We start from the raw sequence: 19,099 nt of genomic DNA, 5'->3' as shown, positions 1-19,099 counted from the left end.
GAAGGGGGAAAACCCTATAGGAAATGTCTATTTCTCAATCGCCAGGGGAGGGGGAAAGAGGGAAGCAATGTTCACTGACTCTGCCCTCTGTACTGCATGCTTGACACTGTCTTCCATGCATTGGATGGGAAAAGTCTGGTGAAGGGAATTCTGTGTAGGCACCCTGTGTGATTTAGAACCCACACTGAACAAGGTCTTAAATCCTGTGGGGAGGCTATATGCCTAACACTGCTTCTCCACCTCAGCCCTCCGCATCCCCTGCCACACTGTGCAATGTGGCGATGGGCATTTGACAGGGTGGGCGCCAGCAAAAACAACCTTCCTTGTTCTTCCATCCCTCCCCCATGTTGTTGGAATTACAAGAGGAGGAATGTCCAGATAGGACTACCATTCAACTGCCGATCCATAATGCAGATCTCTGTTATTTTGTCAATGGCTTGCTTGTTTTCTTGTTTCGTAACAAAAACAATTGGTGGTATGGACTATGGCAATTGTGCTCTACATGGGGCTACCTTTGAAGGTGACCTGGAAACTACAACAAATCCAGAAGACGGCAGCTAGACTGGTGACTGGGAGTGGCTGCCAAGACCATATAACACTGGTCCTGAAATACCTACGTTGGCTCCCAGTACATTTCCGAGCACAATGCAAAGGCCCTAAATGGCCTCGGCCCAGGATACCTGAAGGAGCGTCTCCACCCCCATCATTCTGCCCGGACACTGAGGTCCAGCTCTGAGAGCCTTCTGGCTGTTGCCTTACTGCGAGAAGTGAGGTTACAGGGAACCAGGCAGAGGGCCTTCTTGGTAGTGGCGCCCGCCCTGTGGAACACCCTCTCATCAGATGTCAAAGAAATAAACAACTATCTGACTTTTAGAAGACATTTGAAGGCAGCCCTATATGTTTGATTGCTTTTTTGTTGTTATTATTAATATTCTCTTGGGAGCCGCCCAGAGTAGCTGGGGAAACCCAGCCAGGTGGGTGGGGTGTAAATAATAAAATTTATTTATTTATTTTATTTATGCATGCCTTTTTCCATGTGTGATTTTCAGGGTTGTGTTTTACCTAGTATCTCATAGTATATTTTGCTTTCAATGGTGCTTGCATAGGAAGTGCCAGATACTTTCCAATGTTTATTCCTAGATGGTACAGAGATCCACCAGAGGCCTTTAGCAATTTCCCATTCTTTAGCTCACCCCACAGCCTTGATTCCCACTTGGAATATCCCAGTTTGTAGACCTGAATGTACACAAATCAGGGTTTACGAAGGCAGAAAGAGACAAATGGACCAAATAATTGGCTGCAGCTTAGATGTGAAGATCCTGGTTCTTTGAAAGCAGAATTCCTTATTAGAAGTGAAATGGGGAGCTCTAGTTTAATGCTGGTTAATTTGCTGGGATTGTGAGGAAAGGACCATGATGTTCATTCTCGGCTTCATAAACCACACTTTGAATGGCAGAATTTACATCAGAACTGAGCCTGTAACTTTTCAGGAAATTTTATACTGCCAGAAAACTTCATGGAAGAACTATAAAGGGATTATTATTTCACTGTTTACCTTCTCACAGTAGTTACAATAGACTCAAAGCTCCCTGTGAATCACACCAATGTTGTTGACTGTGGGCTATGTACACACCATACAATTAAAGCACATGACTTCTGCAAAGAATCTTGGGAGATGTAGTTAAGAGTGCTGGGAATTATAGCTCTGTGAGGGGTAAACTTAGTTTTCAGAATTCTTTGGGAGATGCAGTGTCCTTTCATACTGGCTGAATGTGAGATTTCATGCAAGTCCTTCCACTGTGCTAAAAAGTTGCTTGAAACGGTTACTGTTATTATAAGAAGAATACAATCACTTCTCTTTTTTTTAAAATCAGTCCCATTTAAAAATTAACGAGACTTCAAGATTATTCCTAGGCTGTTGGAAAATTGGAAGAGAGAGCTTTGACTCTGTTTTACAATAATCACGGCATAGGCTCTTTCTCTAAATCAGGGGTCAGCAAACTTTTTCAGCAGGTGGCCGGTCCACTGTCCCTCAGTCCTTGTGTGGGGCCGGACCATATTTTGAAAAAAAAAATGAATGCATTTCTATGCCCCACAAATAACCCAGAGATGCATTTTAAATAAAAGCACACATTCTACTCATGTAAAAACACGCTGATTCCCAGACCATTCGCTGGCTGGATTTAGAAGGTGATTGGGCCAGATCCAGCTCCTGCGCCTTAGTTTGCCTAACCGTGCTCTAAATTGTCAAAGTAGTAGAAACCACCACCTCACCCAATATTTTAAAGAGGCAGATATAAACAAAAGTGGCATAGCTGGTGGTATTGATGCTCAGGTCAAGAATATCAGAGGAAAAGAGAGAAAGAATAGGATTTGCCATCTTGTTATTATGTAGTCTGTATAAAAAGTACACAGCATAAAATGAAATGGTTGGTGGTTTCAATGATCCCATACATGGACCATCAACATGATTTTGTGGACACAATGCAAACCAAACATCTGTATTCGCTAGAAAAAAGGATACCTGATCTTTCTAATTCTCTGACCAGTAAAGGTATACGCCCCCCAAAACACCAGCAGACATCTCAAGGGAGGAGGCCTGCCCCACCCCAAATGAAAACATCTCCGTAGGGAGCTCTACCTATTTCATACTTCAATAATTTGGTGTGTATTTCTTTTTCTTGTGGACTTGAACTTTCTTTGTTCTTCTCTCTCCCTCTCTTTCCCCCCTCCTCCCTTTAAAATATGAGTAAGCTAAGGAAGGAGTGGTCATTTGAAGCAGTTCTGATGTCACAATGGCTACAGCTCTCTTCCTGATGACAGACGTGCATGTTGTGATCTATGGTGGTGGTTCTGTCTCTTACTGGTATGGAGTTAAGGGGAGTGGGGGTTGAAATTCTACGTATACATGTTTGTGAGGTTTAGAGTCTGTGGTGCCTTTCTAGTCAATCGGATTTTTGATCTTTCTACAAATATGGAAATACATCTTTGTTCATCATGCTGCCTTGGCTGTTTGACCATGTGAGTCATCGCTTGGATTTTTATTTTTGCCGCTTGCAAAAGAAAAATGAAACTTCTCAACAATGGTGGAATAAATGTTTCCTCTTTCTGGAAGATGGCTTTCAGCCTCCCCCTAATATTTGGTGTGCCTCGCTCTCAAGCTGCAAGTTGCTCTGTTGGCTATATTAATCTAACCCTTGACAGTGAGAAGTGGGCCATATCAGTAGCACAAAATCCAGCTTCCTTTGAGGAGGACCTCCCTTCAAAGAAGATGGTAGGGCTGTTGGTGAAGTTAAAGATGCCCACAGAAGCTAAAGGTGCCTACATAATGGGAGCTAAGTTCAGTATACCACCAGACACTGAGTCCTGGATAGCCTTCGTTGCAAGAGGAGGTGATGCTTCTGAAGGCAGAAGGAAGGCACCGGTAGGAGAAGGTGCCACAGGTGTTGTTATTTATGACCATTCGCATCCAGACAGAGAGATTCTCATTTTGACTTGCGACGATGCCTGCGATATTGCCACCATCATGATTAGCAGCCTGAAAGGAAACCCAATTTTGCAGTTGATTAAGGAAGGTATCCAGGTCACCGCAGTAATCGAAGTGGGAGCTATGCAGTGCTTCTACAAGATCTACCTGTGTTTGTTCTTCCTCCTTTTGGCATTTGTTGCCTGCGCAGCGTTGTGCTGCACTCTGGGGCAGACTGGGGCAAGACACGAAGAGAGGAGTGTCAGGGCAGCAAAGGCGGAACTCCGCAAAGCTGTAGATTTGCTTGAGCTGCGCAAGTTGAAAAGGAATGAAACGGATCTAGCAGGAGAGACCTGTGTGGTGTGCTTGGAGACATACAAGCCGAGAGAGGTAGTGCGTATTTTAACCTGCCGGCACATCTTCCACAAAAGGTGCATTGACCGCTGGTTGCTAAAGCGTGGCATTTGCCCTATTTGCAACCATGCCGTTATCCAAAGGAACTGAGAGGGACGAAATCCCTTGTATCTCGTGAGGCTTCCAACACTGCTTGTAACTTTCAGAAAGCATGTATAAAAGTATTCTCCTCACTAAACAGGTGAAGAACTGATATTTATTGGGGGGAATGATTTGCCTTTGAGGCTACTGGTAGCTGGGACCGTTAATTAAAATCTTAAGTGTATGTTCAGCAGCTCACAGATCCAAAATTATTTTTTTTCACAGAAGAATATATTGAGCAATTGGCTTCTGAGATGGCTGTGCTCATGTGTGAGAACAACAGTCTTGAGTGAAGCCTCCTAGTTCAGGAAGTATTTCATATATCCTTGCAAAGTATTTTATTTTCTCCAGAGACTCTGTTCAATTAAATCCATAAGCACGAGATCAATCATCACACACTAGTTCAGGTTGCTTGTTGAAAGCATTTTTGCTTTACTCCTCCAAAGGAGGACAAAACTAAAGAGGTGAATGCCATTTCTCTGTTGAGATACATATGCATCTACTTTTTAATTTCTGAAAAATAATGCTAGGCAAAAATGTGTTTGGGAGGAAAGCTCCATGGTTAATCCCAGATACCTGGCTTTAGCCCAAGAGTGCCTGAGCCTTTGCCTCATCTTTCCTAGAGTGTGTTGGCAGGGAGTGAAGAGGAGGAATCAAAAACATATGGCTCCTCCTCTTCACTTTTTGTTGTGCTGAAGTCTCTATCCATATGTTCAACTTACAATGCCAATGGAGGGTTAGCATCACCTCCATATGAGAAGCACATTTAATATTATTTCTCTTTTTAACTATATTTGATAGCCCTAGTAGCAGCAGTCAGTCAAATACATATTATGGTCAACCAGCCACTAAAAAGATCATGTAAAAAAATACATCATCGTAGCCTTTGAGGAACAAAAATAGCAAGGGGGTCTATTAAACCAGTTACTGAATAGGTGACAAAATATCTGAACATCTCTTAGAGCTGCTATGATGGTTAGCTCTTTTAGCCATCCCTGCAGCCCTAACAGACATTCAGATATTTTGCCACCTATTTAGTAATGATTTTATTGGACCCCTCAAACAAGATACTCAGAAGGGCCTCTAAGGAAATATTATTATTATTATTAGTAGTAATAATATCCCACTTTTCCCTCCAGACACAGACTCAAGGCAGCTCACGGATAAAGCAGAAACTGTTAAAAACCATGGGCAAAGCCATCATTAAAAGCAACTGAAGACTAATAGAATTAAAATAATATATATGATACCTATTTTAAAAATACAGATAATTAGAATAAAAGCCCTACAGCACCAGCCCTTTCTTTAAAAAACAACAGTCAGTTCCCCCAAAGCTTATTGGAACAAGCAAGTCTTCACCTGCTGACGGAAGAACAACAAGGAGGGAGGGAGTCAATCTTAACTTCTCTGAGAAGGGTGTTCCAAAGTCTGGGAGCAGCTACCAAGAAGGCCCTCTTCCACCAAGCATGACAGGGAGGGTGGCGAGACTGAGAGATGGGCCTCCCATGAAGATCTCAGAGCCCAGGCAGGTTTGTATGAGGGAATACAGTCATTCAGATAGCTTGGACCCAAGCTATATAGGGCTTTATAGGTCATAACCCGCACTTTGAATTGTGCCCAGAAACAGACTGGCAGCCAGAGGAATAATTGTAGCAAGGGAGTTATATGCTCCTTATAACCAGCCCCAGTCACGGTCTAGCTGGAATTCATAAAAATAGATAGAACAATACCTCCAGCCCAATACCTACAGAAATCTTTGGCGGTACATTAACAGCAAAAGTATAACTTTTCAAAAGTCAGTGGGGCAGGGGAGCTAAGATTTTATTTGGTGCCCCCAAAAATGACAGCGAAGGTGCCAGGCGGACCTCACTGGAAAGCATTCCACAGATGGAAAGAACTACGGCTGAAAGGGTCCCTTTATTCTCTGAGCCTCAGGGAAAGGCCATGGATGAAGATCTAAGGATCTGAGTAGGCTCATATAAGAAGAGATATGCCAGAAGATATTGGGGTCCTGAGCCATTAAGACCTTCATATGTCAAAACCTTAAGAGAAACTGGTGGCATTTTCACACCTTGCCAGTTAGCACGTTAATCTAACAACAGACACAGAGTTGGGGGTCATTTTTTTGCAGCTCTCTAACATAGAGAGCCTGAACCTGACAGTGGAATATTGCATAGACTAAAGTGCACCAGCGAAAAACAGTTGTGTGTGTTGCTATCTGCTCCGCTAAGCTATAACGATACAGCACCACATACCTTCAGACTTCCCTTAGATGCCAAACCCTCCAGTAAAAGTTACCCAGAAGGTTGTGAACATTGATTTACACACTATGCAATACTTTAGTTGTACATCTGGATTCTGTGTGGTGGGGGGAGTGGATAATAAAAGTATAAGGTAGGAGGTAAAGGAGCCCTAGACAGTTAAGTTCAATCAAAGGCGACTATGGGATTGTGGCGCTCATCTTGCTTTCAGGCTGAGGGAGTCAGCGTTTATCCAAAGACAGCTTTCCGGGTCATGTGGCCAGCATGACTAAACCGCTTCTGGCTCAATGGAACACCGTGACAGAAACCATACCACACGGAAATGCTGTTTACCTTCCCACCACAGTGGTGCCTATTTATCTACTTGCACTGGCATGCTTTCAAACTGCTAGGTTGGCAGGAGCTGGGACAGAGCAACAGGAGCTCACCCCATTGTGGGCATCCGAACCGCCGACCTGATCGGCAAGCCCAAGAGGCTCAGTAGTTAAACTACAGTGCCACCTGCATCCAAAAGCATATCTGGATGCTGAGCCAGTAAGATTTTATATAGACCACGTCCTAAGTCAGTGCTAATTGGCAGAGTTGTCCACGATGTCATAATTTCATTACGTAACAATGAGCTACTTCACCGGAGGAAAAGCCATCCTGATTTTTGCTTGATGCCACCTGCCATAAAGCTTTGCCAAGTATCTAACGCTGGACAGCCTGCTGAGGTCGCTTCTCTGCAATTTTTGGGGGGTAGGTTTTTAATATCTCTCTGCTAGCAGCGACTCGGCTTTGGCATGCTGACGACTTTTGTCTGGTCCTGCATTATTGATTCAGCAGCTATATTGCAGGTGTCAACATGAGCATGCCTGGGACTGCCGTTGGAAGAGGAAGGGCAACATCTCTTTGTTACCTGCACCTTGGGCTCCTCCTCGCCCTCTGTATGCACAGCTCAGGAGCTGAAGCCTTTTGGGTTGCCAATCTTAACATCTCGTTCCTAGTAGCAAATCGGACTTTGTGGGAGATTTTGGAAAATGGAGTGTTTGCGAGAGCCTCTCCTTTGAAGAAGGTGTCTGGGGTTGTGGTGCCTCCGGAGGGTCTGCATCAAAACGCCTGTAGCTCTTTAACACATTTTAAGAAGCCAGCAAATGGGGACAGTTGGCTAGCTCTCATCATGAGGGGACGGTGTTCATTTGCAAAGCAAATCATGGTGGCTGCAGAAAAGGGAGCTGCCGGTGTGATCATCTATAATTATCCAGGTACAGGCAATGCTATCTTTCCCATGCATAACTTTGGGGCAGAAGATATTGTCTCAGTTATGATCAGCAACCTGAAAGGCATAGATCTTTTGCATTTGGCTCAGAATGGCATCCAAGTGAGGGTAACCATTGATGTTGGGAAGCACCATTACCCATGGATAACCCATTACATGGGTACCATTTTTGTTTTTGCCTCCCTCGCTGTGGCATATTGCACCTGCTACTCTGCCGCAAGGCTGCGGAGATCAAGGAACCCGGTCCACAGATGGCCGCAGGAACTTGATATTGGTAAGGCCATGAATGATCTTGAGCTTCGCACATTGAAGAAGGACGACAAGGAAGTTGGGTCAAGTGGAGAGAGTTGTGCGGTGTGTTTGGAAATGTACAAGCCGAAAGACATAACCCGTGTCTTGCACTGCAGACATCTTTTCCACAAAGCCTGTGTTGATCCTTGGCTTCTGAATCACCAGACGTGTCCTGTGTGTAAATGGGACATGCTCCGAATGGTGGAAAGCATTGCAACGGAAGCAGAGTCATTGGGTAGGCAAAGGCCAAATGAAGTTTCTCCCATGATCAGTTCTCCTAAGCAATAGGACTGTCGTGAGTTCATGAAGGAATGCAACAAACGCTCATTCTGGAGACAAGCAACTTTTTCCATGCTTGATTGTCTCATTCCTAAAAATCAAGCGTAAGCATATGTGAAATAAAAAGCTTTGCTTCTACCTCTGTGCAGATTTTATTGTCTGTTGGCTCAACAAGAATAGAAATTGCTTTAGGTTCATGAGTTTCTCCCAGGTTGTATGCATTAAATTCATTTTGGGTTGTGTTTTCCCCCCTTTTTTTCTTTTTAAAAAAGCAAAATCAAAACATGTTTTCAAAATTGTAAACTGAATCTCTTTGAGTTTTACAACATACAGCTGCAGTAGCACAAATAACTTTCCCTAAATAGGACTTTTGTATGTAACTTATTAACAATTAAACTTCAAAGGTGATGCTTTTTCCTTTTTAACTCTTTTTGTATGGATGGTGGCAAAGAGCAATGGAAACTAGAGATGGACAAATCTAGCGTCTTTGATCTATTGCACTTTCACACATGCTTTTCCATAATTCTTTTTTTAAAAAGGTTTTTTATTAACAATTTCAACATAACAAAATACCAAAACATATCATATTCATTATTTCCCCCTTTTTCCCCACCTCCTCTTCAAACCCTCCCTCCCTCCCCCTGAGACTTCCCACAGTTCCTCTCTGATTTCTCAATACATGTTATTCTTTGCATATTATAAATTGTATAAATCCTTATATTATCTATCTACCATGTTATTATGGTACACAATAAATTTGTGTATGTTTATTCAAAACCTGCTAAGGAGTCCAGTTCATTTTGTTGTCTTTTTAAGTAATTTGTAAAAAGTTCCCATTCTTCTTTTAAGTCACAGTTGTCCTTGTCTCGCAGTTTGTATGTTAGTTTAGCCAATTCTGCATAGTTTATCAATTTCTCTTGCTACTATTCCTTTGTCGGGGTTTCCTCATTCTTCCATCCTTGTGCTATCAAGACTCTTGCTGCTGTTGTAGCATACATAAATAAATTCTTTGTTTTCTTTGGCTTTTCCATAATTCAGTTCCATCTTTTTCTATATTAATCTGCAGATTGGAATATATATATATATATATATATATATATATATATATATATCCTCAAATCTATTTAACTCCTTATTAGTTATCTGATAAAATATTTTTGAATCTCCTATTATGGCAACATCTCAAGGTTGTTTATAATAACACCTGTTTAAAATACAATAACATCAATAAAACCCAGCAGCACTGTCAGTCAATACAAAATGTAACTTTAAAAATTACCAGTAACTACTGTCAATAAACCATCAAAGGGCCTTAGTAATTAGTACTTTTTCCATGGTGCGTCTTCATCAACACATGCCTCATTTCTTAGCCTAGACTACTCTATCTAAATCATCGCACCACAACAGAAAATGTCATTTTTCTGGTTACTGCAAGATGTGCTTCTGCCTTCTGCAACACAACCAGGAGGAACTTCAGTAGATGCCCTTAGTGAATAAATAGTGTGTGTGTACATCACTCAAAATGACCAGAGTCCTATCTCCAGGCTGTACAAGGCATTACAGTCATATTGTTTGTTACATTTCTATCCCAGATTTCTTTCATGGTGGAACTCAAGGTGCTAGTTATGAGTTTTCAGGTAGTCTCTGTTGGGACCCCGACTGAGCCCAGAGCCTCATAGATTTATCAAGGTGGCTCATTCCATTGTTATTCTCTTCAGACCATGGCCTGACACCTATAATCTTACCCTGCTAGGAGTTGAATAATATCACTCATCCCAGTGTCCTTGGTTTAATAAACAGCTAGCAGGTCACACACAATACATAGCCTGGGTTCCCTCTATGGATGGTGTTAAGTTTTGCCATGGAGCAATGCCCTTAATTCGGTGTTTTATGTCAGTACTGAAATTTTTATTGAACATTTAAATCTTGACAATTTTACTGATTTTTTTTTTCCCCTTAGTGATTTTCACTTAGCGATTGTATAATGCTTTCCTGTTCTGAGCTGCCTTGCCTGCTCTTGGCTCGGAAAGGTGGCATAAAAATCGTTCTTAATGAAGAAAAATTATTTAAATAAATAAATTGGAGGGAAACGTAGCCGTCTGTTTTTTAAAAGACCCTCACTCACTTTGTAGCTAGAAACCAAGCCTTGCAACAGACAGAGATGCCAACTTTGACCTTTAATCAACAGCAGCAACACACTAATAAGAGGCCTGAAGAGTGCCATTCATGTCAACTAATACGATTTAACTAATGATGTGTATGAAGTGCCCTCTGACATTATATATCACCTGACCTTAAGGCAAGGGCTGAGTGGGCATATATTAAATATAAAGGCCCCAAAACCTTTAGGAAGTCTATTGGTAAGTATTTTAAGTTTCTTGGAAACAAATTCAGACTTCAGGGTAGCTGTTCTATAGAAGATCAGTTCTGGGGACGAATGGAATATATGATAGCGGAACGAGAACTTGTACTAGAATTTGATTGTAGCAATCTGGCTTTGAAGAGAGACTATGGGTTTTATGCACATTACAGAGACGCAGATTGCCCTTATTATCCTCCATTTTTGCCTGCTGAGCTTAATACCGCTCTTTTTTGGGAGGGGGGGGGGGTTAGATATCTTTGTAAATGAAAATGGGATATCCTCTATCTGCTGATAGCTGACATCCCACTCTGCTTCTATCCATTTCTGCAGCTAATGAAGGAGATTATTACCTACAGAAGCTCATATACAGCACCTAATTTAAAGTGCTACTCTGCTCTTCCACTGAACAGATAGGCTTGTTACTAGGGCTGCAGAAAATATTTTTGCAGTTCAGTTTTGGGAGATAAAAGTAGCCCTGGGGGAGCTCAGCAGGAAAAACTTCCCCAGCCAATATTGATGTGGAAAAGTTCTTCCCGTACCTCACAACCCGCAAAGCCCTCTTAATTGCCATGCAGTTTTTGCACGGTATTTTTCTTTCCTATTTCTGCTTCTTTCTTCTTCCTGGATTACTCACCTGGGTGATCACATTATGAATTGGATTGGATCCCATTGTGAACAGGAGCGATGCCGTGATACTGCTGCATAACCAGCTAGATTTGGCTCTCTGGGTTTAGTCAAAGGCAAACAGTAATTTGAAAACAAAAGCATTGCTCTCTCCCTCTTCTGGAAGAAAGCCAACAATTTTTCGTACGGCAGATGGTGTGATAAACTGCAGATTGTTGACATGTTAGAAAAAGTCACTTGTGACATCAGGGTGACCAAAGGACGAGCAAAAGGAAAAGCTTTTTATGCAACTTGGCATGTTTTTATTTTATGTACCTCAGGGCCTGGAGCACATAGATGCTTACCAGCCTCATACATCTCTCTTCAGCTGGCTTAATCCTTTTTCTTTCAATAAGGGACATACTAGGGTGGACAGTGGGGCAGTTTGGGGAGGGACTTCCACTCTCCTTTGAATACCTTTGAAGGAAAACAAGTTAACTGCATTTTGTGTTATGTTGCTTTCTCTTCAACTGCTGGTTGCATAGTTACTTTATAGGAAAGGAATCATGATTCTGAAATTAAAAGACAATGAAAGCATTACTTCCTTAACTGGTCATCTGGCTAATATGGGGTCACATGGCAAATGGAATGACATCACAACTCTAGTCAAGTAGATTTTGGAGACATGACGCTTTTGCTGAGAACAAGCAAAACCAATGGTAGTGCAAAGGAATAGGTGAAAATTGTTGCAGGTGTTGTATTATTAAAGGGATGTTGAGCCTTTGGCACTTCTTAAAGTATTCACAAGATACACTGCATAATTTTAACACAGCCCCCTTAAGCACCTGAATTACAGTGTTGGTATTTGGAGTGAAAATCTCGCTGGTTTTAAGTGATAGGAATTGGGTGGAATTTTTAGCGAGACGTTAAAGCTGATCCTTCAAGGTATATTGGAGCATTAGAATGAGGTGCTCACTGCAGCGTCCTTTGAAATAAACACAATTTCTAAATGATCTGTGGACTGGGCTGAGCTATCTGGCAAATTCTGCAGAAAGGGAGCTTCATACAATCTTTGCAAAGTATTATTTGACCTAACTCTTCTCACTTTGGCAAGGGGGGCTGTAGCAGGGAAGAAGAAGTACAGTGTCTATCGCATTTATGAGATGCCTTTGGGCTAAATTTTCTTTTAGTGCTCCTGAATGTACTCTCCATGCCTCATGGGAGGGACATATACATGTGGAAGAGAACAGTTCATGCAACTAGAGCTTAGCTAGCTGTATTCCTTGTGAGAGTCCCTATAGCCAAGTTTATTTTCCATATAAATGGCAGGTTTTAGCAGTGGCTTCAGTTACTCAAGCTTTGGCCTCTATAGTAGTTGGAAACATTATCCTGAAGCAAGGAAACAAAACAAAAAAAAATTTGCTGAGTGTAGGCAATGTTCAACAGCTTTCAAATACAGAAATATTTTTCCTTCATGACATGTTAGTGGTGACTTTTCTTTCTCTCTCACACTCATGCTTTTACGTGCTTGTTTTCCTAATTCCACTTTTTTCTTTCTTTTCTAAAAAAAAAAGGTATTTCTCAGGAGTGATCGAGTTGCCAGGATGGTCCACAGTGGAGGATGCTCGGCGAACGACTTCAGAGATGTCTTTAAGAAGAACATAGAAAAGAGGGTTCGCAGTTTGCCTGAAATCGATGGATTAAGCAAAGAGACTGTGCTGAGTTCTTGGATAGCCAAATACGACGCCATTTGCAGGGGAGAGGAGGACTTGAGCAAAATGCCCAACAGGATGGCTTTAAGTGCCGTGTCAGAACTTATTCTGAGCAAAGAGCAGCTTTATGAAATGTTCCAGCAGATTCTGGGAATCAAGAAACTGGAGCATCAGTTGATCTACAATGCCTGCCAAGTAAGGAGTTCCTCTCAGTTCTATAGACCTTTCCTTCTTAGGTTGACCAGTTGACCAAATGTAAACAGCCCTTCGCTTGTCTTGGGAAGAGGGGTTGGTTGTTGAACCATGCTGAGATGTGTAACTCTGTGAGGGGAATTACGAATCTCCTGCCAGCACCCTTAAAAGGCTATAGTTCCCAGGGTTCTTTTGGGGAAGCCATGGCTGTGGTGCTGCTTTAAAGGTACAGAACAAATGTGGCCTAAGCAGCAGACCAGGATTATCTGTTCACAGGAGCATAAATGAGCTGTTAGTTGGCGAGGGTCAGTCCAAATTTTTAGCTACATCTCTCTCCATGTGCCCTTCCTATTTTTGTGCTTGTGTGTGTTTTTCAGCCATCCTCTCTGCCTGCATGTGTGCCACATATCAATGACGGTGTAATTTTGGCCAAGTGTACTCAGGAATAGAAAAGTAACGTGCAGCATCTATCTGTAGCGGATTGTCATACATTTCTTTTCTTTTCTTTTCTTGCTTCAGAAATAAATAATTTTCATATAGTTTCTTTTTTCCTGTTTCAGAAAGTAATTGCTTCTCTCTTTCTGAGTAGTTGTTTTTCCATTGCGAGTGTGAAAATGGCAACTAGGAGTGCAGTCAAGTGCAGACAATTTGAGCAGACAATTTTAATAGTGATCTGTTTTCCTTTAAATGGTGATGATCTAAGTTCCTTGTGTAACACAACAGTAAGGAAAACGTCAATAGAAATCCTCTTGATCTTATCTTGCTAATAGTAAATTGGAGAAGTCAGCCTATAATATGGGAAATACTTGTACTAAAAAGAGTGCCTTCCATTCCATTGTGTTTTCAATACATTTTTTCTGGGTATACCTTTTTTATATATATTTGCCTTCCACAACCTTCTCATGCATTGCCTAGTCTAGCTTTTTATCTTCAATTTAAATTCTGATGCTTTGCATTATGACCATTTTCTGCACACTCTCACTGTTGGAATGAAATTTGCCATCTTTGGGTATTTTAATGGCATCTACATATTGCCATGGAAACATTTCATGATGAAATTTCTGAAATTGCCTAGGATAAGTTGTAGAATAGGGTTTGTTATGAAAGGGATTAGACTGTCTGGTCCAATTTCTGTTTGGTGGAGATTTAATTTTGACTTTCGGGGCTGTATTGGGGTTGGTGGGGAAACAGCCAGGGTCTGTACATCATTTGTATGGAATAGTTTATGCTGGGCATTTCACAAATCTCGGAGGTCTCCAAATGGATTGTGTCTAATGATGTTTCCTCCTAAGTGTGTAATGATGTTTGACTCCTAAGTGTACTCAGAATTAATTTTCATTGGCTTGCACCATTGGGCTCATGGAAGTGAGTTTTTCCATCTTCTCCCCTTTGAGCTACTTGAAACCCACTAGAAAGCCTTTCGGGAGAATTGGGGTCCTTTGTGTAAAATATGGGATGGAATATAGGTTTACTGGGGTGGGGATGGAATTTCCCATAATGGACAGACCTCTGACACCTGTACCTCACAGAAGGAGGAGAGCAGGTATGGATATGTTTGGAAACCAGTGGTGTGTTACACAAAACATTGGGATGTGGGTGGCGCTGTGGTCTACACCACTGAGCCTCTTGGACTGGCTGATCAGAAGGTTGGCGGTTCGAATCCCCGTGACAGGGTGAGCTCCCGTTGCTCTGTCCCAGCTCCTACCAACCTAGCAGTTTGAAAGCATGCCAGTGCAAGTAGATAAATAGGTACCACTGTGGCAGGAAGGTAAATGGCATTTCCCTGCACTCTGGTTTCCATCACGGTGCTCTGTTGCGCCAGAAGCGGTTTAGTCATGTTGGCCACATGACGCAGAAAGCTGTCTGTGGACAAACGCCAGCTCCCTCGGCCTGAAAATGAGATGAGCGCCACAACCCCATGGTCTCCTTTGACTGGACTTAACCCTCCAGGGGTCCTTTACCTTACCTTTACTGATCAAAGAGAGATAAAGGAAGTAATTCTAAGTGGAAGTGAAGGTCTCAGAGCTGTTTCTCTTATTGCCTATCCACACAAGGATCAAACCTTTTGTCAGGTGAAGGGGTGATATTCGACATCTAATGCTGCGATTGATTCTTTTGGTTACTTGGTATTCTGCAAAGATCCAGTACTTGGGGAGAGTTCTCAAGGCAATATTCTCTGTTTTGCAGTATTTATATAACTCCCAATAGACAAACGTTCTCTGGGTGGTTTACAAGTAAACACACGCCATAAGAAACACACATAAGAAACCCATAAGAACATAAGATATACAAATAAAGCCTAAAACCACGCAGTCTAAAATGAAACAAAGCCGGCAACAGGATGCACCCAAGGTAGACCTGGCAACAGAGGGCAAGGCGGTGTGTGGATCTGAACAAGTACTCAAAAATTGTTTACAACTGGGAAGACTTGGAAAATTGAAAATTGCAATACAGTGGTGCCCCGCAAGACGAATGCCTCGCTAAACGAAAAACCCGCAAGACGAAAGGGTTTTCCGATTTTTTAGCGGCTTCGCAAGATGAATTTCCCTATGGGCTTGCTTCGCAAGACGAAAGCCCATAGGGAAATCTCCGGGGACAGCGGGGAAGCGCAGCACCTGTCCTGAACGCTTGCGGTGGGAGGTCCGGGAACAGAGGAGAAGGCGCGCAGCGCTTCTCCTCTGTTCCCGGGGCTTGCGGTGGGAGGAGGGTTTTTCCTCCCCACCGCCAACCTTCAGAACAGCCTTCTGAATGTTGGAGGTGGGGAGGAAAGCCCTCCTCCCACCGCAAGCCTTCAGGACAGGTCCGGGAACAGAGGAGAAGGCGCGCAGCGATTCTCCTCTGTTCCCGGGGCTTGCGGTGGGAGGAAGGTTTTCCTCCCCACCGCCAACATTCAGAAGGCTGTTCTGAAGGCTGGCGGTGGGAAGAAAAGCCCTTCTCCCGCCTCCAGCCTTCAGAAGAGTTCCCCGCAGGGCTCCCCAAGCTGTGAATGTCTGCCCCGCTCGAGGGGTGCTCTGTTTAAGAGCGCCCCTCGTGCGGGGCAGCAGGCTGCTATCCGCAGCTTGGAGAGCCCTGTGGGGAAGTCCTGCAGGGCTCCCCAAGCTGCAGGTGTCTGCCCCGCACGAGGGGCGCTCTGCTTCAGAGCGTCCCTCGCACTGGGCAGCAGGCTGCTGTCCGCAGCCTAGGCAGCCCTGCAGGAACTCTTCTGAAGGCTGGTGGCGGGAGAAGGGCTTTTCTTCCCACCGCCAGCCTTCAGAAGGCTGTTCTGAAGGCTGGCGGTGGGGAGAAAAGTCCTTCTCCCCCTGCCAGCCTTCAGAAGAGGTCCGGGGACAGACTGTCCCCGGATCTGGTCTGAAGGCGGTCTCCCTAGGAACGCATTAATTGATTTTCAATGCATTCCTATGGGAAACCGTGCTTCGCAAGACGAAAAACTCGCAAGAAGAAAAAACTTGCGGAACGAATTAATTTCATCTTGCGAGGCACCACTGTACTGTAGGCTCCACGGACGCATCTCTGGTGATGGCTTTCCTCAAACAGAGATCTCTCTAGTAGCTGCTACTTCTGGTGAGGGAAACCTGAGAGGAGTATCAGAAGGTGATCTCTGGGTGTGTATAGGAGGACACGATTTGTCAGGCATCCCTTCCCATAAGCAGAATGCTTATTATCAGTATTCTAGCAGTGGCACACACTGTGGCTTTACAGAAAATTGTTTCAGATTGCAGTATGCTTTGGGATCATATTCGGAAGCTGAAGTGTTAGATTTGGACCTCAGGAGTCCAAATTTGAATGTTGGGCTCTGTGTCGCTTGAATATATTGCCCAATTTCCCTGGCTGGAATTTAAACTCAGCTTGGGGGACAAATTGTTTGAAGTTGTTATTCCGCCCAGACATATGAAATAAAAATAACAAGCCAATTTTCTATCTGTCCAATATTTCTAGAAAACACCTCTTCATTTTATGTATTTATTTGTTTTTGCTTCAGTACTGTGCCAGGATCTCAGGGCCCAGAGTTATACATGGGTCAGCTGGGTGTGGAAAGTTTGCCAGACAACTTTGTAGCACCTGCTACAGGGCTATGGATTTGAGAATATTTTAAATGGGTAGAACACAAAGCCACCCATTTGTAAAAAGAATGTAACCATGATCAGTTGGATTCACTCTGGTTTCAGGTTCAAGAAGCCACTGCTTAATGATAAAGAAAGGTAGATGGTATTATTTTAAAATCCACCCTGCTCGGTTAGTATATGAATTTGTTCCTAAGCTATCCTGGGTTTTCCTGTGGAGCACCAAATAGATTTTCTCAAATTAACCATTTATTTAATGGGAAGAAATGTTGAGGATTGTTGACCAACATCTCTTCTGAGAGGGAGAAGATACATAGCATAGAGCAGGCATCCCAAAACCTGGCCCTCCAGATGTTTTGGGACTACAACTCCCATCATCCCTAGCTAAGAGGACCAGTGGTCAAGGATGATGGGAATTGTAGCCCAAAACATCTGGAGGGCCGAATTTGGGGGTGCCTGGCATAGAGAGACAAATTGGTATTTTGGTTACAGTGTCAAACTAGGACATGGAGACCAGAGTTCAAATCCCCACTTAGCCATGAAACTCATTTGGTGGCCTTGGGCCAGTCACTGTCCCTCAGCCTAACCTACCTTGTGGGGGCTAGGGCTGGACGATATCTAGTTTTCAACATTGTGATATATCACCAGCTAAACATTGTGATATACCAATATATCATGATGTCTAAAATAAGGATGGAACTATGTAGAGGCAAACAGTAGGACTGGGTGATACCTGGTTTTCAGCTTTGTGATATATCACCAGCTAAATGAAAACACCTGTTCTTCTTACCTTTACGTGAGATAAGGCACACCAAGTTGGCCCTCAAAATCTAGTTTCTAATCAGTTGTGGGGGGTTTTTGGTCTCCCTCAAATTTTTCATTTTCAAGGTTTCAAATTAATACAATCAAGGACAAAATGTGTTTTGTTCTGTTTTCTGTTTGAATCAAAGGACTATCTCATTAGGGTACCAGTTCCTAAATTATTACCCGACTCCACATTCAGCAAAATTGATTATTTTATTTGCTACCGAATGCTGACCTTAGTGAGGGAAAGGTGTGTGCTGCCTGGTATTTATTGTTGTTCCCATGCCAGTTATAATTTCATATGGTATCCATCCTAGTTGAATACTTTCCGAGATCCTTAATTTTAGATGACAAGTCTACAGATCAAGGCAAATTCTTAATGCATGTGAAGCCAAATATTAAGTCCCAATTCTAGCAGACCTCAGTATGAAACACAGCTAAGGTCAACGCTTGTAAGCAAACCACAACACAGAGGCTTTGAAAGCTGTGATTTATTCTGACTGCCTGTGTTCAGTTTGTCCCTATTGACCTTCCACCTGGAAAATCCACATATTCCTGTGCTGTACGGCTAGGAGGCTTCACTTCTTGCGGCGTTCCTACAGTTGTGCTGCTTGCTAAATTGCCAGAGGAAGAGGTTTAAGAACGCTGCAGCTATATGACAGGTTTGCTTGATGTTGCCTTTGGCATGAGATGTCATGAGCATGTTTTCCTGATCAAAAGCACAGACTTGGGATCACAGAATGCGGTTTGACTAACCAATGACTCCTGAAGGAGCCATGAATGGAGGATGTTCCTGTCAGGACATGTGTGCTCTGTGGTTGTTGCAAGGCAGTTTCTCCTACCTGGGCAATTATCTCTTCACAAGGGCCGATATTGATGCCAAAATCCAGCATCGCCTGAGCTTTGCCAGTGCGGCTTTCTTCCGATTGAAGTGCAGAGTGTTTGAGGACCCAGACATTCGCTGGGAAACCAAAATGCTTGTTTACAAAGCTATTGTACTACCAACCTTACTGTATGCTTGTGAAACATGAACCACTTATAAACGCCATCTCCAACTCCTTGAAAGGTTCCATCAACGGTGTCTCTGAAAAATTTTACTCATCACTTGGGAAGACAGGTGAACTAATGCCAGTGTACTGGAAGAAGCCAATATCACCAGTGTTGAAGCAATGATTCTTCAACATCAACTTTGTTGGACTGGTCATGTTGTGCAGATGCCTGATGATCATCTTCCAAAGCAACTACTCTATTTCGAACTTAAAAATGGAAAGTGTAATGCTGGTGGTCAACAAAAGAGGTTTAAAGACTCTCTCAA

At 43.0% G+C, this 19,099-nt stretch overlaps 2 protein-coding genes across 4 annotated transcripts in view; both read left to right on the top strand.

Annotated features, from left to right (window-relative positions):
• The window catches only part of CADPS2 (calcium dependent secretion activator 2), a 351,450-nt gene that overhangs the window by 102,646 nt on the left and 229,705 nt on the right, over positions 1-19,099 (top strand). For all 3 annotated transcript variants that reach the window (XM_081878161.1, XM_081878160.1, XM_081878159.1), the window contains exon 3: positions 12,590-12,922. In XM_081878161.1, the coding sequence (XP_081734287.1) occupies positions 12,590-12,922 (333 nt within the window). The remainder of the gene's footprint in view (positions 1-12,589; positions 12,923-19,099) is intronic.
• RNF148 (ring finger protein 148) lies at positions 6,864-8,188 on the top strand. The gene has a single exon (XM_081879338.1). It carries the CDS (start codon positions 7,067-7,069, stop codon positions 8,057-8,059), a length of 993 nt encoding a protein of 330 aa, XP_081735464.1. The 5' UTR covers positions 6,864-7,066; the 3' UTR covers positions 8,060-8,188.

This window comes from Podarcis erhardii (assembly GCF_964252035.2).
Source record: "Podarcis erhardii genome assembly, chromosome: 10".
NCBI lineage: Eukaryota > Metazoa > Chordata > Lepidosauria > Squamata > Lacertidae > Podarcis > Podarcis erhardii.
This window is presented reverse-complemented; position numbering and strand designations above follow the sequence as displayed.